General features: G+C 35.5%; 1 protein-coding gene across 1 annotated transcript; it reads left to right on the top strand.

Moving 5' to 3' along the window:
* The first annotated feature begins 1867 nt into the window (after positions 1-1867).
* Positions 1868-23787, top strand: LOC140790932 (ubiquitin carboxyl-terminal hydrolase 24). Its single transcript, XM_073141248.1, has 7 exons — positions 1868-2032; positions 8262-8996; positions 9070-9257; positions 10166-10413; positions 13104-13246; positions 22919-23095; positions 23358-23787. The coding sequence occupies exons 2-7, from the start codon at positions 8310-8312 to the stop codon at positions 23544-23546; spliced, it is 1632 nt and encodes a 543-aa protein (XP_072997349.1). The 5' UTR covers positions 1868-2032; positions 8262-8309; the 3' UTR covers positions 23547-23787.
* Positions 23788-25057: the final 1270 nt, after the last annotated feature.

Genomic DNA, 25057 nt, shown 5'->3' with positions numbered 1-25057 from the left:
AGCCTCTATAAATATGTGGAGAAACCTCAATTGGATAAGAATTGATATTTGAAAACGGTATTATGCCGTATCTTCTTCTTATCTGTCTCTAGCCATTAGCGCCCTGTCCCATTTCTTTCGTTCCATCGCCCAAGTCTTTGGTCGGCCTCCTCTAACTTTTAATTCTTCTTTTCTACAACTTCTCTCCCCTTCATACTAAGGAGTTAACCTAGCACTTATCTAGCCATTGAAGGGCTAACAAACTAAGATTTATTTGACTTTTGATCACTATTTAGTTGATATCTGAAGATCTAACTATCCAAACCCTACAATCTTAAATTTGTTAGAAAGCTCTTCCCTAAAGCGACAACATATCCAAAATTTAGGAAGATCCATCGGTTGAATTATTTGCAAATCCCTTCGAAAGTTATGAGACTAATCGAGTCCAAAACTATTTCGGATCGGATCAAGCCTGTTCGTAACATTATCTTTCCTAAATTTTAAAACTAACCCTTAGTTTGTTACATTCTTAGATTCATAGATACAATAGGAAAAATAAAATAAAAATATAATAAAATGAATTGCTATATCTTTTCAAACATGGTGAAATAAATTTCATTTCAGTTTCATTATTTTCCAAATAGAGAAAATTATTTTCAAAATATACATGATAATTGGCATGGAAAAATAGTGAAAACTGAGTAAAGTATGAAGAAGTGGAAGACCCTTAAGTTTATAAAAAGAAAACAATGTAATACTTTAAAGCAGAGAGACACTATTTAGGCCATTGTAAGCATATCCAATATGTATCCGATACAACTACAGCTCAGATATGCGTGCAACACGAGAATGATATATTTTCAATGTTATCGATAATAGCATGTTGAATATTGGGTCAGTTAAGTAGTTTAAACTTATTTTCTAAAATACAAATTGCCCTCGTGTAGTTATGCCTAAAATTAAATTACTTCTCAAACTTTCATTTATATTATTTTGCTCCCATACAATTTAGACTAATGTGAAATAGTTAGCTTTTCTATCTGAACTAATTGAGAAAGTAAGTATAAGCAAATTTTAAAAATTATTAAATGAAAATTTCCTTCAATAATTGATTTTAAAATATCAAAATTGCTCTTCTTCTCTGTCCATTAAATTTACTTACCGTATCATTTACTTCACATTTAAAATAATCATTTTCATCCTTTCCTATATTCTCCTATAAGAATACAAGTCTCAAATATTATATTTATTATTTAACTATTACCTCCCTTTAAATATATAACTATAGAGGAAAAAAATATTTCAATCGTCTTAACAATATGGGTAGAAGATTCGTTTTTATTCGAACAATGTGATAATTAATACCATTAGGGCATTACAGTAATCTATACTTTCTCGATTATTTTGGATGGAAAAATAATAATTTCATAAATGGGTAAAATAATATAAATAAAATTTTAAATAAAAATTTAGAGGGGGTACATTATTTTAACCCGTCTGGTTAGGTCTAAATCAACTTTGTCCCTCTATAGTTTTATTTATGTCAATTTATTTAATTATAATTTAGTTTATAGTGCAATAATTATTATGTTTTAAATATATTTAATCACACTGAGATAAATTTTATTCAATTATTTACAATTTTTTATTTATTTTTAATGATGATCTTATGATTTAATCAGATACGATGAAAAAAAGTAATAGTAGCCGTATGTGAGGTAAAATGATACAATGAAACTTTGGTAAAGAAAATTTAGGTATAATTATAAGAGGGTAAACTGTAATAATTTCTCAAATGTAGTATAATTTGATTTTAGTCATAACTATTAGTTATTGGGAGGTAATTTGAAATTTACCCTTTTTATTTAACTCGTTAAGTTTATTAGGTGATGTAACAGGGCATCGACTCAATTCCTCTTTCTTCCTGCGCGTGCCCTAGCTGCCTTCTTCCTCTCTCGGCGGGCTTCGACGGATTGGTTCGACGGTGTTCGACGGAATTTTCGTGCGACAAGAGCGTTCTCCTCCATCTACTCTCTCTCTCTCTCTCGTGCAGGTAAGCTTCTCTCCCTCTCTCTGTTCTTTCCCTCCTCCATCTCATCTCTCTCTCCCTCCTTCCCTCCTTCCCTCCCTCCCTTTCATCTATCTAAACCCTAAACCCTGGTTTCTTTATCTTTTTCCTTTTCCCTCTCCTCTCTGAATATACGTGGTTGTCATCTATCTCTCTCTCTCATCTCTCTCGTTTCCAGTTTTCCCTTTTCCCATAAATCTCTCTGTTTTACTGTTGCTTTGTTAGATTTTTTTTATATTGTGTTAGATTGTGGAGATTTATTAGATTGTGGAAATGTTAATCTGTCAGTTACTTAGATAGAATCGTGGAAATGTAGTTAAAATTTTTAAAAGCTATTTGTTGAATGTTGATGTACTATTTGATACTTAGTTATGAAATTTTTATGCTACTAATTACTTATGTAGATAATAGATATGTTGAATGCAATGTTATGTATTTTTTATCCTAAGTGATATGTTATCTCTTACTTCTTGCAATTATACATGTATAGATTGTCTTATATTATAAATATATATTTTTATCTAGTTTAGGATTTGCCATATTCCATGTCCATATCACATCCATATTTTGTATCTATATATGTGCTTCATAGATGAGACCAAATTGTAGTTGCGAAGAAGTAGGAATGAATGGAGGATAGTAGAAAAATTAGTTCTTAGACTCGATAAAGAAGAGAAAGAAGAGAGAAAGTAAAAGGTTGAGGTACTGCAGGAAGCATTAGTAAAGTAATTGCAGAGAGGAACTGAGGTACTGTTGAAAAATCAAGGTGATCTTGTAAAATTCAGAAAAAGGAGTGTAAAGGCTGCTCATTTGAAAGTTACTTTGGTGAAGAGAATGATATTCCTGGCTATCTTTTTGATGATTGCAGCATTTACATACCATAGAGTGAGTTATGTGCTCTCAGATTTTGTATATCTGTGAGAACATTGTTCAGTATAATAACATTATGAAGTTTAGAAACCAATAACACACGAATTTTCTGCTTAAACTGCAGGAAGCGCTTGTAAAGTAGCAGAGGAACTGAGATACTGTTGAAAAATCAAGGGTATCTTGTAAAATACAGAAAAACTATTTTGAATTACTATTGAACCAACCTGAGAATAGAACTTTCAAATTATTTTGAATCACCGAATTCAAACTAATTCCCTCCTATGCACAGATAATCTTCCTCTTTGGTCTCCCTTAATTTTAGAAACACACCACATCTAACATTCCTCTTTGGTCTTCCGTAATTGCAGAACATACCATGTTTATAGGATCTCATTCATTATTGTATTTTTTTATATACATAATACAATCCTCTCACTAGCCTCACTGAGTTAACGTGAGAGCTTTACCAAATCTGCATTATACTCTCCTTTCTGATCGGAGCAAGACAAAACGACTCAATCCTAATGGCTTTTGCTACCTCTACATCCTCTTCCGTTATTCCCTCCTCCCTACCAACAATAGGCATTCGGTTGGATAATATCAAATTTCTGCTATGGAAGACAAGATTCAAACCTTTCCTACGAGCCTACCAAATGCTCAACTATGTGGGGGCACCTCTATTTGTCCACCAGCAACAATCATCTCCGAAAAAGATGATGCTACCACAATGGAGACTAACCTTGCATATGACTTATGGCTTCTTCAAACTAGCTCGCTCTTGGTTGGATCCTTAGCTATGTTGATGACTCCACCATCCCTCAACTCATCGGCATAGACAACTCTCATTAATGCTTGGGACACTCTTGAGCGTCACTACTCTCAACAAAACCAAGCTTGTGTAATGCAACCTTAGACTCAACTACACTAGCTACAGAAAGGCTCCCTTTCCATGGGGACTACCTCAATCAAGCCAAGATGATCGTAGACAACCTTGTTGCTATTGGTCGACCAATTTTTTGATGATAAAGTATTATCTTGACTTCTTCTTAGCCGATACGAACTGGGTCAGATCGAATCGCATCACGAGGACATTGGGCTTGATGGATCGTGTTTATTTATTTTTTAATTGATTCTTATTTATTTCTTATATAACCTTTTAAGATAAGTCTAGTTATGTTATGTAAACCCTTAAGGCAATTCTAGTTAAGTCGTGTAAGCTACTAAGACAAGTCCAATTAAGTCAAGTAAACCACTAAGACAAGTTCAATTAAGTTATGTAAACCACTAAGGCAAGTTCAATTAAATCATGTAAGCCAATTAGACAATTCTAGTTTGATTCATGTAAACCTTTAGAGTTAATTTTAGTATTACTCATTGTACTCGATCTCTATATATAAAGGGATTGGATTGATTTGTTTAATCATCCAATTATCAAGTATTTAGAAATTATTTTAGTCTTGATTTTATCTTAGGGGTAAGAGTAAGATATTTTAGGAGTAGAAGTAAATTAATCGTAGTCATTTATTTTCGTAAGAGTAAATCTAACTTAGAACCGTAATTCTACTTCTGACTCATAGCCACGATTAGCTCCATGAATCACCTTACTTTACGGTCGCCCACCATCACCCTTGGCTGTCGCCACCCTCCTGACAACCATCGCAACGTTGGATAATACAAATCTGTCCAATTCTGACTTTATTCCAATGTTTTAATTTTATTTTTTCACCTCAACCTCAGAATCACGTGAAAACAAAGCCATTAGATCCGTGGCTTTCGAGGTTTTCTCCCATTAAAATATTATAATTTTTTTACATCCAGATCGTTCCAAATCTGGTTCGTAACATTGGCCTTGATCCAGAATATTCTCAATTCTGTATTGCTCTTAATGCCACTAGTATTTCTCATTCTCTTAAGTCTCTCCATGGTATACTACTCACACAAGAGGTTTCTATTCTCTTGGATCAAGTTACCACCATTGAAGCCATTACTGTTGCTGCCTCTCCATTGGCCAATCTTGCACATCGCTTCTATTGCGATTCATCTAAGAACAATTTTGTTGTTAATTATCCCTTCTCATGTTCTAAGTTCACCAATGGGAACCATAATGGGTAGTAGATCTCGTCTTCATTGACACACTTCAACAACAAACCACATGGTAGCAAAAACAATCGAGGTGTTCAATGCCAAGTCTGCAACTACATTGGTCATTCAATACTCACCTGCTACAATCATTTCAATTAATCCTACTAGCCCAAGATGAACTCAAACATGCAACAACAACCTCAAGCATATCCCACTTTTATTCCAACACCCAATGCCATGGTGAACAACCATTTGGCATCTAGACTTTGGAGCAATATGTCCCTTCGGTCCAACTACGAGGAATCAGGACAACTCAAAATTGGTGAAGGGTTAGGTTTGGTTAGAGTAACACATTATGTGACATCAGATCTTGCTAATATGTCCCTCTGGTCCAACTACGAGGGATCAAAACAACTCAAAATTGGTGAAGGGTCAGGTTTGGTTATTTCTCATATGGGTAACTTTCATCTTCTCAATATTCTACATGTTCCCTCTTTCTCTGCAAACCTTCTCTTGGTGGCTCATTTTACTCAAGATAATAATTCTTAAATTTGAATTTCACCTTTCTTTTGTCTTGAAAAGGATCGCCTTTTGGAACTACTCTTCTCAGAGAACTTCGGGTTAGACTTTGCTGTCTATCGCCCACTGCTTCTACCATATCTCCACCTGCGTTTTTAGCATCATCATCTCATGCCCCAACGCTCTCAACATGGCATAGTCATATTGGTCATGCTACCATGGACACTGTTGTATTCTTGCTGAGTACTTTATTTCTGCTTATAAGAATAAAGATGACCTCTGTGCTCCTTGTGCCATGAGCAAATGTCATCAACTTCCTTTTAATATTTCAAGTTTCATTTCCTCAAAACCTTTGGGCCTTGTTTGCTTTGAGTCCAAGGTCCTCTGCTGAATTGTTCATAGATCCCTAACTTAGTTTAGTAATGAAATATCTTTTTATCTTTTTTATATCTACTCAAGTTCATTCTTAAAAAAAATCAAGACTAAGAAATGAGACAAACTAATTAAGTTTAGAGCTTAGCTTTAAATCAAACAAGGCCTTGGGGACCATAGCCTATTGCATCTAAGAATGATTTTTGTTACTATATCCATCTTTTTAGATGATTATTCAAAGTCTTCTTGGTTTTATCCTCTTAAATTACATTCCGATATATGTGATATATTTTTTTACTTTCCTTGCACAAACTTAGAACACACTGAATGCTAAAGTCAAGTTTCTTCAAACAAATAGTGCTAGCGAATTTGTGTCCAAACTTTTTCAATCCATTGTTTTAAATCACGGCATTGGACATTGCATTTCTTGTCCACATACATCCCAGGAAAGTGGTTCAGAGGAAAGAAAACATCGCCATATAGTGGAAACTAGTTTTTCTCTTCTCGTCCAATTTGGTGTTCTCATGATGTATTGGAACTTTGCTTTTGAGACAGCAGTTTATCTCATTAACCATCTACCGGCCAAAGCACTACAATGGATGTCTCCTTGGGAATTTCTTCTTCATGAACCACCAAACTATACCTCCCTTCATGTCTTCGGCTCCCTTTGTTTCCCTTATCTTTGGCCCTACACCAAGCACAAATTAGAACCACGTTCTACTCCTTGTGTCTTCCTCAGCTATCCATCTGGTTACTCTGGCTATTGCTGCATTGATCTAGTCATTAGCTGTATCTACATATCATGCCATGTCTTCTTTGATAAACAACACTTTCCTCTCAAAACTACAACTTCTTCATCCTTTCTGCCCTAGAGATCTAAGTCTAACCCTTATATCACCAAATTTTCCCCCTCTATGGTAGGTATTATGCTGCCGACTATAAGCTCCAATCATTGAGCTCCATCGGTGCCACTCCCTCCCGTGGATGCACCTGTGCCTCTTTCGATAAACCCTCGTACTTGTGTACTTCTTGTTGTAGAAGAGGGAAGTAATCTACCATTAGTGCACTCGAGCGATGGAGATGGTGAATGCTCGAGCGAAGGGTTGGGTACTCACTCAAGTGAAGGCAAATTGCCACCTACAAAGGCCTTCCCAATGCCACTTTTGAACACATGTGAATCCAAAGTCTACTAAAGGAATTATGTATGCTTCCTCTTTCGCCACCTTTTCTATGGTGTGACAATCTATTGACAGTTTACTTCGCGGCCAATCCCATCTTTCATGCTTGCACTAAGCACATCGAGATTGATTACTATTTTGTTCATGAATGTGTCAGCCGCAATCAACTTCAAGTGCGGTTCATTTCTACAGTCGATCAAATTGCAAATATCTTCACAAAAGGGTTGTCTTCTATTCATTTTGCTTATCTCATGTCCAAGCTCATGGTTCGGCCGGATACCATTCGCTTGCCAATATTGAACCAACCTGAGATGACAACTTCCGAATTATTATAAATCACTGAATTCAAACCAATCCCTCCTGTGCACAAATAACCATCCTCTTTGGTATCCGTTGATTATAGAAATAGACCAAAGCTAACATTTCTCTTTGGTCTTCCTTAATTGTAGAACAGACCATGTTTATAGGATCTCATTCATTATTGTATTCTATATATACATAATACAATCCCCTCACTAGCCTCATTGAGTTAATGTGAGAGGTTTGCCAAATCTGCATTATACTTTCCTTTAGTTACTTTGGTGAATAGAATTATATTCGTGGCTATATTTTCGATGACTTTCTGGAAGCATTGCTTTTTATATTGCCATGCCAAGATCAGGAAATAGATCATATAATGAGATATTTGAACTCTTGGTATTCATGGTAGGAACAACCATAATTTTAAGACAGCTAAAGCTTTTGGATACACAATTAACTGTATTGACTATACAAATGCTGAATGACATCGATGGACTATTAGTCTATTACGTGTCTTAACAAAGTGGATGCTCCATGGCATATAAAAACTGTTGCGCCTAACTGGTGGATGTTCATAGCAAATAGCTTTTGTGCTTGTCTCGCTTCCTATGGTAGTCAGCTTTGAATGCGCCACTAAATACGCTTTGGCAATTCATTATTTAATGCAATTATTGATATGATCTTCATACTTAAATCTGATATTGTTTACATCATTGTTATTGCAGTTCAGCTTTTGTTGCCATGTCATTCTAATAATATGACTTGCATCCTATGCATCCTATACATTTGTACATTTGTCAGCTGTGTGCTGTCTTCAGAAAAGCATATCACTGTCAGATTTCAAGTTCTCACATGCTCATTTGTGCTCTTGATCTTCTTGACTGTACTTGCAGGTCTTTTTATTTGGGTCCTCCAATGAAGATGAGACTAGGTTATTTCAAATGAAGTCTAGTAAAACTGCTGCCCACCCTCTGGAATATGCAGGGTTGCAGTTTGGGTCATTGGACTTCAGATCTCTAAGTTTACATAAAGGCTCCAGTTCAGACACCAAGCACACTGATTCATCTTTAAGACCAAAAAATACCCAAGCTAAAATTGTTAAGAAGGAAAATAAATGCAAAGATGAAAAAGAAAAAACAAGTGATGATTTACAAAATGGTTGGAGTAATGGAAGCTCAAACAGTTGCTTCTCCCCTAATGGTTATATTCCTGAGCCTAAACAAGACAAAGCAGATATAGTTCATCACATATCTGAGAGCAAAAATGGCAGCACAGAATTGGCACGGAGCTCAAAGGTGCACAGTCGTGTGGTCCAAAGTACAAAAAACAGGAATGTGGCTGTTGATTCACCATCTGTTGCACCTCCTACAGTTGACATGCCAAAGACATCAAATGACAAAGCACCTCCTACAGTTGACATGCCAAAGATATCAATTGAGAACGCACCTCCTACAGTTGACATGCCAATGACATCAAATGATAAAGCACCTTCTACAAGGAGCATACTTCCACATGGCTTAATAAATACAGGAAATATATGCTTCCTAAATGCTACACTGCAGGCATTACTTTCATGCTCGCCTTTTGTCCACCTTTTGCAAAATCTGAGGAAACGGACTATTCCAAAGGTACTAGTCATTTAGCATATTTCAACTACTTCCCTCTTCATGATTATTGTTCTGACCACTTGTTTCTGATTAGATTGGCTATCCAACACTGAGTGCATTTGTTGAATTTGTCTCCAATTTTGATGTGCCTGAAGACTCAAGCTCAAAGAATAAGGAGAAGGGAGTTCTTGAGTCTGGAAAATCTTTGAATCCTGTCATGTTTGATCTTGTCTTGAGAAACTTTACTCCAGACTTGCCTTCTGGGATATCTGCACGGCCAAGGTGTCTGCTATTCAATTACACTACCCAGCATTATTTTGTCATGATTCATGTACAAGAGGTTTGATACCTCAACATTGCCATTCTGTCTGCTGAAATGACAGTCTATTTTTAATTAGTGAATTTGTAGGTTTAATAGTTATGGATACAACCAACGGATTCTATAGGGTTAAGTGAAATTCTAAAATAATTTTTTTCTTGAGAAGTTTCCTCTTTGATGTTTACAGATGCAATGCAGCTAGTGGCAAACTTGACGTGCCACTGTACTCCTTTGTCTTTGGACCTTACTACTATGTAATATCTTGGTTATTTGATTATCATTCTGATGAGACACTGCAAATATATAGTTAGACTTTGGAAGGATGAATTTAATAAAATGGATACTTTAAACAAATGCTTTCTCAGAATTGTTGAGAAGGTTGAGGAAATTTGTGATTTGATGTTGTGAGGTCTCTCGTTGATATGTGGAAAACTTTGCTAATGCTCAGTGAGATTACCAAATTGTTTTAGATGAGGGGAATACCTATATAAGTTATTGCAGAACTTGCTGTGGAATCCTTAAATTATCAGAGACTTAGATATAAAGTTTTTGATATTTTTTAACCTTGACTATGATTTTCATGGACTGGTTGGCTTTGCAAAATGATCTTACTTTCCGAAATTGGCTGTAGTAAAGGACTTGAGGGGACAAACCTTCAGATTAAGTTTTTTCCTTTTATTTTCTTTCCTTTTGTTTGTTCACGGGGTCTGAATATGTTGAGTTTAATTCTGGGGGCAGTTGATGAAAACTGATCCACTGCATCCAAAAGTTTGAATGCTGGCTTCCATAATACATTGCAATTGCTAGCTAATATGGAGTATTTGTTGTCTTGGACTCTTGTAGCTACACTCTGACATAGGCTTTTTTGCAGACAAGAGGATGCCCAGGAATTTTTAAGTTTCGTCATGGATCGAATGCACGATGAGTTGTTGAAGCTTAATGGCAATTTGTCAGATTTACCAAAAGGGAAGTTACCTCTTATATCATCTTCCGAAGATGATGGATGGGAAACTGTTGGGCCAAAGAATAAGTCTGCAGTCACCAGAACTCAGAGTTTTCTGCCTTCTGAGCTTAGTGAAATTTTTGGAGGCCAACTAAGAAGTGTTGTGAAAGCTAAAGGTAGGTTTATTTGCTCTAGTTTAGAGATAGAGACAAAACCAGTTTTTATTTTTCAGCAATTTTTGTGTTATTCTCTAGGCAGTTTGTGGGACCCACCCTCATAAATACAAAGCACCCATCTCTATTAGTCTTTGAATTCCGACTCCACCTTTACATGTTGAACCTCTCTCAGTACCATTAATTTGTTTCTTGTGACTAACTTCTAGAACCACAGCATGCTGCCAATCCTGGACATGGGCCATTAGGTTGTGCGCCAGGCAGAGAAAATGATCACTTCTCTTGAAAACTGGCTTGTTTAAAGCTTGGGCTTGAAGCTTATTTGAACTCAGCTATGGCTAGGCTTGGGCTCAGTTTGAATAGGGCTGAGCTGAGCCTAAACAAAATTTAATCTTGAAATTAATTTTGAGTCGAGCCTATATAGAAGCTGGCTCCCTCAGGCTCGTTTGTAACCCTAGTTCCAAGACCATTTATTTTGTGTAATGAGCACTTTTATCAAATTGATTTCTGATAACTTCAATTGACTATTTAGTTGTTAGTTCAAATCTCGTGTCCAGTTGATTTGGTATTTAATGCAATTATGAATCATAATTGCCTTATTTACTGCAGTTATTATGATAATGAATTTATTAGTTGGTACTTTTGATCCAGTTAAATGATCCCTTGTTCTTGCAAGGGGTGTTTGGTTTGTGCATAAGCCTCTCTTATTTGTAAATTAACTCTTCCTTCATTGTAAATAACACCTTAATATCACTCTATGGAAATGTTCTTAAATGTGGTCAATGTGCACAACTTTAAATTATGCATGTTTTTCTATATCAGGTGAGGGGTTGTGAATTGTGATAAAGTTATCAAACCCCTTTCATTATCAAAATGTGCCACTTATTCACATTTAAGGCTTATATATATCAATCAAATGCTACCTTGAAGTTTATCCTTTATGACTTCTGTCATATTAAGCGCTCTCGTTAAGCGCTCTTGTTTTCTCTGATTATTGCACCTCGGGTTGAGCTTCCGCCACTTTCTCAGACAACCGTATCTTTGTGTTAATTTAACACTATATGGTCTAGCTATGGAATATCTTAACTCTTTGATGGTAAATAAAGTTTTAGAGCAACCTGGCTACCATACTTGGGCTTGTATGCCTAGAATTATAGCCTCTATTTCCCATGCCTCAACTTCACAGATAGAATATTAGCAATGTTCTAAGTATCAGTATTGGTACTGTTGTTGGGGAAAACAATGTATTGGCTATATCGATCATTTTGGCTACTGTATCGATCATTCAATTTTAGACTATATTTTAATTACTTTAATTCAACAAAATGATATAAAACATAGAATTTTTTTAAAAGTTGTGGGGTCAGTAGAAAAAAAATTTAAGATTACTCACGCAGGATAGTAACAACATAATACAAAGAGTGACAATACTAAGAGCAATATTGAATTTGGATAGATTAAATAAATTCTTGTGCTCATCACCATCATTACCTCTACAATGGAGGTGGTAGGAAGCCTCCTGCAGTTCAGGCTAACAACTGCCTTTGTAATAAAGGTAGCATATGGAATGAAGGAAGAAAAGAGCAACAAGAAAAGGGAAAAGAGAGAAAATAGGAAAGAAACATAACATATGGCGCTGGAGACTTCAAAAGACCAACAATTGATGTCTCAAGTTATATTCATGTTAGATGAAACTTATGATGCGATTCATGTATAATCTGTATAAATTCATTATTAAATTTTGTTTTACGATGCATATCAGGACAATGTATTCGATACTAGATCAATACAGTCCATACTGAATCAAAACCAAGGAAAAAGTGGTCTTGACCTCAGTTTTAGATCGGTAAGGGCCAATACCGATGCATTTCAATATTGAGCAATACTTTGAATCATGAGTTATATTAGTTATATGAATGGGCCGATGCTTTGAAGTTTGGACCATGAATATACTATGACAAACTTTGGTTACTTAACTAAAAGATGCACCATGAATAATTGATTTCCCTAATATTTCTGAACATGTCAACACTTGAATTTTCTTCCTCTGAGAGGAACTTGCTTAGTTAAGGTCAATTGTTTTAACATGTGATTCTCAAAATTCATGCTCCTGTCCTTTTTGACCATGATGATACATTTTTATGATTCAGTTGGTTCTGCTTCACAACAACACTATCTTGAAAAAAAAATGATACTTCCTAACTTTATATCTATTTATCCTCAGACTACCTCATAACTTATGATGGTGTCAATATCCATGAATGGTTCATGATAGATATTTCTATTACCACCATCATCTAATAGTACACATTGAATATCTCAGTGATGATAAAACTGCCTTTATAATTAAGAAGGTTCATAAAGAGATTCAGCAAATTTATTTCCTAGCCTAGTCAAATTTTGGCAATATATGGATCTGCCTTGTAACTTACAAGATAGTTGTTAAGAAGAGATCTTCACCACACAAGTTCATTCGCCAGCTTACAACACAAATTAGTAACCTTTAGAGCTCTCTGGAACTGTAGAGTCTGAGGGAAGGGGAAATATCTTTTTATCTAGAAGTCTTATGTCTATTGATGTGGTAGAAGTCAGATAAGTAGGATATAATAAAAGGCATATTTTTATGCAAAACATTTTGTGAGAGAAGTTCCTGACAACAAATATCTCAATCACTGAAATGCTTTTTGGTGCAGGTAACAAGGCTTCGGCCACAGTTCAGCCTTTCCTTTTGCTACATCTTGACATCTTGCCTGAAACTGTCCAAACTATTGAAGATGCACTCCATATATTCTCTGCCCCAGAAACTCTTGAAGGATACAAAACATCAGCTGGGAAGGTATCATTTGATTTTGATTTACATTCATCTTAATGAGCCATAAATAAATACTAGTTTCAAATCTTGATCTATTATTAGTTAACTTGATCAATTATCTGCTATTTCTGGAAATTGGTTGTAATGTGAATTCACTTCTCTTAAATGATGTAATGGCGACATTCTTGATTACTGGAACATCATTTATAAAGCAGATTGCTTTTGCACAGTTTCGAGTTATAATTAGATATTTGACTGCAATTGGTTTCTCTTAAGATCTAGAGACACAAACTGTGTGAAAGTTTACATAACTTAGGAACTTTATTCTCATGTTTCTTCCTCTTAGATCTAAATTCAAGCACTGATGGTGTAAAGGTTTATGAACACTAGGTTTAGTTGTCTATACATTGTCTTAAACTAGTTTCTCTCTTCATCTGCATTTGAAGTTCTTTCTAGTACACTGCTTCAATGATCTTCTCGCAAACAAGCATTTACTGACTGATTTAAGCTGACATGACGGCCCTAGAGATATTGATGATGTGACATCAACTTCTAATTAGATTAGTTACTTGTTTTATTTGAACAATCATAATATTCGCCTAATATGCATGAGAATGACCGCACCATTTTGTTTGGCCATTGGATTGGTTAATAGATTAGGTAGTCAATTTGGGCTAGGTTAAGTTAGGTTAGTGGGCTGCCTAAACTATTTGGGAATCCTCTAGAAAACTCTGGTCTTTTCTCAACTTTTGGACTTTTCTTCTTTAACTCCTCTCTTTGAACTTCCCAAAAAAACCTTTGAACCTCCCAACCTAATTCCTTAATTTCTCAACTTTCGAACCTCTCAAAAACAGACCTTTGGCCTCCCCTTTCTTTTGATAAACCCCATGCAGCCCTAGTGGAGGATCATCTTTAAAAGGATCATGCAGCCCCACGCAACCCCATGCAACCCCATGCAACCCCATGTACCTCTCATCTACTCGACTCCCTCCTACAATCCTTTATGAGTTTCCACCCTTTACCCTCCTCTCTACAAAATCCTCTTATAACTCTTGTGGGGTTCTTGTTAATCTACCTTATTATTCTGCTTCCGTTCCATGTATTTGTTGTTGTCTTGGGAGATTTCCAGCACTATAATGAGGAATATTGGTGCCCGAGGTGAAGTCAGAGGTAAGGCTTAAGGTTACACACTTTCCATCATATTGGGTGAGACCCAACCTATCTTTTGCCCACTTCGATCAACTAAAGTCTAGTAATTGATCTATTGTTCCCTTTGACCATATCTTTTGTTATGAATTTCACACTTTCTAGTTGTTAAGTTTGAGCTGAACTGAATCTAATCTTGCTTATTCTTAATAGAAAATCTTATGATCATTTACTGTTTTTATTATCTATATTATGTGGCCTATATTTGACCACATGTTCTCTAATATTTGACAAAATTGGGTTGCATTTAATTGGTAGGGTTACTTATATTTTGACCCTCTCAACTATTGTCCCCTTTAAAAGAAATGGACACATACACCCCTGAATAATCTAATGTATAAATCACCTCCGTCAATATTTTATTAAAAATTTGATGCAAATAATCTTAAAGATTTAACTAAATAAATGGACAAAAAAACCCTTGCTTTTCTTTTATATCCTTCCATCTTCTCCTTTAGTGGTCTCTATAGCAACTTCTTCAAATATTAATCTCTAAATCGATCTTCTATAATTACTTCACAATCTATTTATATTAGGAGAGTATTAAGAGGAGAAAAAAGTTAGTGCATTTTTGTCTATCTAATTAGCCAGCCAATTTTTTCATATTTTTTTCTAACAGAATTTCTATTAGAGGGTGCTTAATTAGGGGTCTATGTTTCCACTATTTTTCTTGAGGGGGTGAAAGTGATACAAAGTGATAGTTGAGAGGGCTAAAATGTAATTAGCCTTATTTAGTAATCAAAGCAAATTCTATCCTTGGGCTTGCTTCTTGTAGACATAGGTTGCGTGCGGTAGTACTTGTTTCCAATAAAATTGTATAACAGTCATCGATCCTACATCTAAGTTTCTTATCGATCTAAAGGACAATCTCCTTAGCCCATAAACAATATGCTAAAGCCTAAACATATCAGCCCATACGTGAGGCCGAAACTAGACTCGAGCATATATTGGATTGTGGGTGAGTTAAATCTTAGCCTTGGACTAACTGGTCGAGCACAAATCAACGCGCTACATTGTGTTACACTTGGTCGAGCCATGGCCTCCTCCATAAGTCTTGCGCTCTTGGACTCGGCTCGGATGTTGGTGGGAACGATTCGACACATTTGGAAGGTTTGAAAACCATTTTGGACACCTTGAAGACAAGGTGATCGGAAGTGTGGTGAATTGATACGAACTGGATCAGATCGGATCACATCAAAGGGAGATTAGGCTCAATAGATTGAGTCTAATTATCTTATTTGGTTATTTGTTTTAGTTATAGTCTTAGTAGGTTAGGATTTTATTTAATTAGTTAAATCTAGCTCTGCGCAATTTCGGAAAAATATTCGTAGAATATTCTACACATATCCAAATAATATCAAACCAGTTGGATAAGGTTGCCAACCTCCAGATCTACAATTTTGATATTCATGACTTCTCCAAATTTAGAATCTATCTGCGACAAAACGAAAGCATGTATATTCATATACCTAAAACCTTTTTCATTGCTTGAAATCATTCAGTAGGTATATAGGACAGTTCAAGATCATGTGAGAAAATGTGTGGTACAAACTCCAACATAGATAATGTTAGAGAAGATGTTACTTTGCTACAATAACAAGTGGCACAACTACGGCATGGAGTGGATCAAATTCTGTGACATTTGGGGAAATCCAAGTACAACCACCACGACAAAACCATCCTAGGGCTCAGACCGAAAAGGGTAGGTAATCCAAATGAGAGTAACAATAGTAAACTAGAGGATGACTCTAAGGATAAGAGACAATGGACGAGACAATGATAGGAATCCTAGATCTACACATAGGTATGATAATGGCATCAACATTGACACAGGAGAGTTTGAGTGTAAACTTCTACCTGATGAACGTTTTGACTCAGCTGATAAAATTGGCCAATTTTTTGAATGGAAAGAAATTCCAGATGATAAAAGAGTAAAATTTGTTAGCCTAAAACTGAAATATCATTATATGGTGGAAAGAAGTCCAAATAGATAGGGTTAGAATGGTAAAAAAGAAATAAACTCTTGGCCTAGGATGAAAGACAACTTTGAGGGAAATTTCTTCCTAGTGATTACGAAGAAACTTTATTTCAAAAACTTCATCTGCACCAAAGTTCTAGAACTATCCAGGAATACGCTGAGGAGTTTTATACTCTTCTTGCATTAAACAATCTTCAAGAAGATAAGGATCAAAAGACCACTCTTATGTTGCTGGACTTTGTCAATCAATCCAAGGTGAGTTGACCATGTGTGACTCATTGCATCTAAAGACAGCCTATAGCAAAGCCCTCAATGCTGAGGCAAAACTTAGAAATCTAGGAGTGCACAAACTTGAATAGGAGAAGAGTTCCACCAGTTCTGCGTGAAGAATTCAAATTCTTGGGAGAGCATCAAATCGAACCAACACCACTTTGCCTCGTAAACAAAATTCTGATACAAATGCTAAAAAAAGAGGTGTTGTTTTAGGGCCTCTCCCATCTTTCATTTGTTTTATATTTAGATAGCCTGAGCACCGATCTTCAGACTGTCATTTGAGAAAATTTACACCTCAAGCAAACTTAAAATTAACAAGATGAAAATGCAGATGAATGAGAAGGAGAGGAGAGATGATGAGGATGATGAGAAAATTAATATCCTCGTAGAAGATGCTGTTGGGGATGTAGGAGACCAATTTCTGGTCATGCATCAGATCATATTAAACTTGAAAGCATCATCTGAGGACTTATGGCTTAGGCGTAGTCTTTCCTGCACCACATGCACCTCAAATGGGAAACTATGTTCCATTGTCATTGACAACAAAAGACCTGAGAACTTTATGTCACAAGAAATGGTGGACAAGCTTAAACTAAAATCTGAGAAAGTGAACAATCTCTAAAATAGAATGATTTTAAGGTTGGGGGTGAGATCCGGGTGACTAGTTGATTTCTTTAAGATCCAAAAGTTTAGTTCCAATCTACTCAGTCAATTTTGGCTCTATGTCCGGTTGTGTGTGGTATGTTTGTGATTCGTGCAAATGGAAGGCATCGTGTATGTTAACCTTCCTTTATTGGGCTGGGCCATTCCATCAAAGATTTTAGAAGGGGCCCAATCTTGTATTTGATGGTCAGCGTGGCAATAGCTTCGCTTTGTAGACTGGTTTCCCAGCCGTTGCGAAGACTTCGCGAGAACAGTGACTCTGTTGGAAAGTCATATAAGGATGAAGTTTAGTGTGTTGTTGTCGTCTTTATGGAGGTGTCTCATATCCTATTGGGTCGCCTATGGTAATATGACAAAAAGATGTCATGATGGTGAAAAGAACACTTACACATTTACTAAGGACAATGTGATAATCATTTTACATCCTCAAAGAATTGCACCGAATCCTTGATTACCAGATTTTGAATCCTTAAACAAGAAATAATTCTGAACTGATGATTCTTGAGAAAATATCTTTCCAAGAACATATGATAGAATCACCCACAGTTTTTCCCCTTGCAAGCGAAGAACTTCCTAGGAGCGAGCTTGCCATATTTGCCTCATTATCGGATGAATGCATTTGAGCATGAAGAACTACAGCGACATGTTATTGATTTGTTGGCAAATGGGTAAAAATTAGGGAAGTCTAAGTCTAGTTGTGGTACCCACTCTATTGACACCAAAGAAACAGGGTTTTAGAGAATGTGTATTGATAGTCATGCTATTAATAAGATTACTATCAAGTATAGTTTCCTATACCTAGGTCTGATGACATGTGAGATATGTTGAATGGCACAAAAATCTTTTTCAAAATAGATCTCAGAAGCAGATATCATCAAATCAGACTCGAGATGAATGGAGAACATCATTCAAGACTAGGGAAACATTATATGAATGACTTGTTATGCCCTTTGGCCTGTCAAATGCCTCTTGTACCTTAATGCACATAATGAATCAAATCCTCTTGACTTCTCATTGGAAAGTTTGTTGTTGTATATTTAGACCACATCTTGATTTACAACACTTGTTCTCAAGACCACCTAAATCACTTGAGAGAAATACTCCACACCTTAAGAACAAATCAATTACATATCAAGCTAAAAAAAATATACTTTTCTGACTGATAATCTCATCTTCCTTGGATACATTGTGTCAGCAGAAGGTATCAAGGCTGATCCCGCTAAGAAGTTATTAAAAAATGGCCAACTCCGAAAACAATCACTGATGTTTGAAGTTACATGGACGTTTCTTAGTACTCTGAAAACATGGGCAGTTGTTCTGTGCCATCCTGTTTGTTTCCAAAGTGCTAGGCAACCTAGGTGGTCAATTCGGGCCTGCAGTTGTTCCAAGGCCTCACACAAGACCTTGGAAGGTTAAATTGTTACTTTCGTGGGGTACTCTGGGAGAACCAATTCTTACTAAACCCTCTATTCATGGGCCTCCCAAGAAGAACTAACTGTAATAAAAACCCTTCTAACCTGGGTACAAGGAACCAAAGTTTAGATGGGGCCCGTGGGGCCACCTAGTAATTTAGGTATGTTAAACCCCAGAAAGATATGAAGTCCCTCAATAACTGATCTATTAGATGGCATCTCTTTCTCAGTTTTGTACCTAATCAATCTCTCTTCTCTCTCCTTGAAATCCTTGGCAATACTTCCATTTCATTATATTTCAATTCAACTTGAAAATTATCTTGCTTATCAAGTAACCCAATTTATTTATAAAATGTTCCAACAATAAGATTTTGGACCTCTAGAGAACCATCAATTATTCATTTTCCAAAGTCCAAATTGGTTGTTATTATGACAGTATAATTTTCTCTAGGATTCTCCTTTATTCTACACCAATGTTGAACTTCCAGTATCATTTGTAGAATACGTAGATTCAAATATGGCATTTCAATGAAATAAATTAGAAATATACTCTTTAGAGAAAGTTCCTTGAATTACATGATTTTTAGAATGATATGGTCTTAATATAAAATGTTCAACATATTACGTCTGCGAAACATGGATATGGAGAAGGGATACAAGAGATACAAATACGGGGTACAATAAATTCTTAAAAGTAGGATATGGATACGACATGAATACTCCGATAAATAAATAAATAATATATTTTTAATTTGTTGTCAACCATATAACATATGGTAAAAAATGATTATCCCATAAATGATAAGATAAAAGGAAAGAAAGCTACATATTTAATATCTATAATCCTAAAACTTTAGAATAATATTATAATAGAAACTGAAATGAAAGTTAAAATGTTAGTGAAACATTGAAACCTAATTCAACTATTAGTGTACAACTAATTCGGATCTTTAAATAGATTTCAAGTTATATGTTTAATTCATTATCAAATAAACAAAGTCTTAAAATATCATGAAGATTTCGACTATCGTATATACATATAAAGTGTATGTTTTATATCATCTTTTAGCACACAAAGAAAAAAGAAAAATGATTGGATGATCAAGAAATGTATCGGAGCCGTATCGGAAAATTAAAATTAATTTTTTTAATTCGGATACTCCTTTGGCTGTAAACGATACATATTAGATACCGGTACGAATATCCATGCTTTATAGTATTACGTACATTGGTAATGATCTTTCTTAAGCTAATATATTGGAATATATTTGGCTGGTTACTTTAAGGTTGCAGAACATAAATGGCAAGGACTTTTGATTCCTGCCTTGTCAATTATCTTGCGATATCACTTCGCGTTTTTTTCCCTTTTAATAATTCATGTTTGGTTAGGTAGCCAGAGATATTGAGCAAGTAGTTGTATTATTGTCCATTATACCAAGTTGCTCACTGGTCCACCAATATTTTCAGCCTAAAAATGGCCAAGTGTGAGAATTGTATGACAATAAATTCTTACGAGTTGTAGTTGGACCTTCTTTGTGAAAAAGCCTGACATTATTTAGGTTGTCTAATTAGGTTTTGTTTACCATCACGCTAGAGAAATTGCGATCCTCCTCTTATCAAACAATCTTTGGGCACGTGGGCCTCTAATATCTGCTTAATAATTACACATGACAAATGATAAGAGAATTTGAATATTTAAATAATTTTGCTATCAATTAGTAATATGTAGAAATTAATGAAGAAACTAGATTGCCATCATACATGAAGGAACATGTATGCTTTATTTGCAAATACTAACATACAAAGAAAGACATACTTCCATGCTCTCATTGTATCTGCATGAGATACTTCTAATATACTTCTTGGATACTTTTGAGCAAGGTTCTCAATATCGGATTGGGATCGATATCGGTCATCCAGAAAAACGATCCGTATCAGCCGCTTGTATCATATCGGACTATTTTTTAATTGTGTAAAATTTTAAATATTATTTAAAAATGCAGAAAAATTTCTAAGAATTTAGAAAAAATGAGAGGAAAATAAAAAAATAAAAAATAAAAAATACTCACATATGAAGCTTGAAAACTTAAAAAATGTATTATCCTATTTAAAATTTAAAATTTTGATGAATATCGAGCTCTCTCTCTCTCTGTCCCTCTTCCTCAAAATTTAAGACTTAAAAATTACTCACATAGACAAGGTTCATATTTTTTCTTTATTTCTACCCCCTCACCCCTCCTCTCTTCCTTCTCCCTCTCTCTATCTCAAGCTCTCAGCAACGGGTGCTGGAGATGCTGCTTTACTGCAGCAGTAATAGTAGAAGTCATCGGATCTACTCGGTGTAGGAAGAGAAAGGGAAAGGGAATGAGAGGAATTAAAAACCTAAAAAAAAAACTCATTCGAAGTTGCTGGAGGTTGAGGTCATCGGAGATTTACTTGGTCGCTCGTGGAAGAAGGGAGAAAGAAGAGAAAAAGAAAGAGAGAAAAGAGAGGCAGGTGGAAGGGTGGGGTCTGGGTCGGATCCCACTCGTCTTGGCTAGTTTCGGGCGAGATTGGCCGATACGGTCGATCCCGTTCAAAATAGATTGGGATCAGCTAGGGCCGATCCCTATCCATTTTGGCAAATCCCACTCGGGATCGGCCGAAATTGAGAACTATGCTTTCGAGCTTACTATCTTTATGGGCCGATCCCGATTCATTTTGGCAGATCCCACTCGGGATTGGCCGAAATTGAGAACTATGCTTTCAAGATTACTATGCTTTCAAGATTACTATCTTTATGAGTCAAATTGGAGGAGACTATTAACTTTCATCTTTCATTTCTTATTAGATCTGGTAGAAGGTTTCTTTTTCGAAAAGGGTTGTGTTCACTTATTTATGAGAGGAATTCGCTTGCTTATCTTGCATCTTAATTGATACCATACTATGAAATATACATGACTTATTATGAATGGCAGTTCTTGTTAATGGATAAATTGGTTCTCCCTTATATAAACTACTATACACAACAATAATATATAATTCCTCTACTAAGAAAATAAAATTACCACGAGTTCACTAATAGATATATGTGTAGACATAAATATATACAATATGAGCTACGTATGCTAAGCATATTGTATCTTTATTTTTCAAGATTTGCCATATCGGTGTATTGTATCTGTGTCCATGGTTCATAGCTAATATATTTGATATTCTTTTAATATTTCTGTTGTTATTTGTTAATCTGCAGTAGAGAAATCAGGTTAAATAGGTATTATATTATAAGTTGAACAAATTAATATAGTTTACTTACCAGATAAGATACTTTATCAAATAACTTATTCTGAATCTCCTAAACAATGAAATCAATCAACTCTCTTTGTTCTCTTTATTTAATTCTTTTCTCCCATTTGAGCCTGCATTAACTGAATGGAAACTATGAGTGATGCATTAGCAGTGAACTTATCAGAGAATGAACTACAATTTGAGCTTGAGTTGAAATGAAGACATTTCTTTTGCTGTCTATAATTTAAATTCTTTACTTGTCAGAGAATGAACTACAATTTGAGCTTGAGTTGAAATGAAGACATTTCTTTTGCTGTCCATAATTTAAATTCTTCTCACAGTGGGGTTGGTTAGGGCATTTTTCAAAAATTTTAAGTGAACAAGAAAGGCTCATAGAATTCCTTTCTTTTTTTCCTTCCATCTGCCTAGGCTTTTGAAAATCCCGTAGTAAAGCATCACCTCCTGAAGAAGGCAAAATCAATCAAAAGAAGAGCTTGTCATATAATCTATGAGGCAAACTGGCGGAAAAAGATATTTACCTTGGTGATTGTTTTCGTCTTATATGCAACCAGGGTACAACCATCTTGAGGTTCTTTATGTATACAAGGATTCCAGAGAATGGGAATATTGATAACATTGGATATTGGTAGTTATCTTAGTTGCTTGCATAAATGTGTAAGAAAATGACAATCCCTTCCTAGACATCGTCAAAATTTTCCTCTTAATGAACAACCTGAGGCTTGTGCCACATACATATTTTCATTAAAATACCTATTCAGCATTGTTTTTTTCCATATTTCCTTAATGAATGATGATCTGGGAATGGAAATGGTGAAAGAGTCGTGGTAAGTTGCTTTCTGTTTGGTTCTAATAAATGGAAACACATCTATTTTGCAGGCTGGGGTGGTAAGCGCTAGCAAATCAGTCAAGATACAGACACTATCGAAGATAATGATACTGCACTTGATGCGGTTTAGTTATGGCAGTAAAGGAAGCACTAAACTGCATAAGCCTGTTCACTTCCCTCTTGAACTGGTTCTCGGCCGGGAGTTGCTTGTCTCTCCATCATCAGAGGTGAGATTTTCACTGCAGATATCTTGTTAATTTTTTGTCGCTGCAATTCAAAGTCTGTAAGGAATGTTGAAAATTCTTTGCTTCTAGTTCAGCCTTTTATAATACTATGTAATTTTCCAAATTTTATCTCCGCTCATGGATCAGTTTTGGATAATGAATCTGACCGGACAGTAAGTTGTAGATACAAAGGATTTGTTTTATGTGCTATTGTAGAACCTCAATTTCTGGCATATTGTGGATGTTTTCATCTCTTTTTGTGCAGAGTAGGAGATATGAGCTTGTCGCCACCATCACTCACCACGGTAGAGAGCCCTCGAAGGGACACTATACTGCTGATGCTAGGTATTCTGGTGGTCAATGGCTTCGGTACGATGACTCATCTGTCACGGTCGTGAGTACAACCAAAGTCTTGCATGACCAGGCATATGTTTTATTTTATAAACAAGTATAGGTGTGAGACATTCTGTCATAATTATTTGTAGCTGCTCCTATCTTCTTACATGTATTATTTGCTGATCGACACGTTATGTTGCTGCTAAGAGCATGTATAAAGTTATTCAATTTTGGTACTCTTTCTTTAAATTTTGGGCTCCTTGTTCTATGTCTTGGTGGAAGGTAACTTTTGTCAAACCATTTTGGAGATGCTGTAAATTGCGGGTGATGTATGAAGTTAAAGGCACTTCCTAATGTAATCAGTTTAGGCCTTGTCATACTTATTTGTATGGATCTGCTCGCCCAATCGAACTGTCTCTTAGAAAACATCTTCTCCCCCAAAATATCAAAAACTCTTCCGAAACCTCTCGCCCTCGTCAAAATCTGACGACAATTGACGATCTTGGCCGGTGATATTTTTATCTGGTGGTAATCGTTGATATTACTTCTCCAAGTACTTCTCCAAAAGGCTAAGGGTTCATTGATCGCTCTTCTCATTGTTTCTCTACACTGGCAAAGCCTAATTCCAAAAGGCTAAGTAAAGAAGTAGGATTGGGGACGAAGGGTGATTTAGGTATTTACGTATTTTTAAAAAAATAATAGAATATTCTCAATCCCATTAGTAATTGTCAGGTTAAGTTTAACTGAGTGTTTTTGAGGATTAAATCAATAATATAGGAGTAGAATAAATAAATATTGATAAGGTAGGGTGTAAATGATAATAAAAATAAAAACAATGTATTTTTCTTATTAATTTTACAAAATATTATATCTTATAAGGCCGAGCTTAATAGGTCTTAACAAATCTATTTTAGTTGGCTTTCACAGAAATATATTTATGTAGTGGTATCTATTTTATAAAATATGATATTATTATGAATTGGATATAGAATGATTTGAATGTAAGAAAATTATAATATTTTTTATAGATGGTAGCCTCACAATTTATGGATCTAATGACTTTGTTTCACGTGAATTTAAGGTCAGGTGAAAAATTAAAAATAAAATAGTAGATGAAGGTCAAATCTAGACAGATTAGTAAAAGTATCAGATTGAGGTGGTCGCTGGAGAGTGGTGGATGACCAAGGGTGGTGATGGACGACCGCAAGGTAGGTGGCTCGTGGAGAAAAATGGTGGCTACGATTTGGTAGCTTAGAAGGGATCTAGGGTTAATATCTAACTCCTACGAAGTAAATGCTCAAACAGAAAGTAGCTAAACTCAATATTCATTCTACGATAATAATCAACTCATGGCCACTCATATTTATAGGAGTAAAGTCTTAGTGGATTGGATGCACATATGAATTACTGCTTTAATTTAAAATTAAAGACAATAAGCAAATTAAACCAACTAGACTTGACTCGACTGACTTGACCCACGTGTTCAGATCGTATCAATCCACCATGCTTTTAACACCTTGTCCTCAAGGTGATTAGTCCTCATGTTCTTGTACTAGTACAGCTTGTCATGCTAGTTGGACGAATTGAGCTCTTATTCTTCAAGATTGCTGGGGGACAAGCCTTTCTTTC

This window comes from Typha latifolia, chromosome 6 (genome assembly GCF_019914945.1).
Source record: "Typha latifolia isolate L0001 chromosome 6, TyphaL0001v2, whole genome shotgun sequence".
Classification (NCBI taxonomy): domain Eukaryota; kingdom Viridiplantae; phylum Streptophyta; class Magnoliopsida; order Poales; family Typhaceae; genus Typha; species Typha latifolia.
Note: the sequence above shows the minus strand (reverse complement) of the source record. Positions and strands in the feature narration are given on the sequence as shown.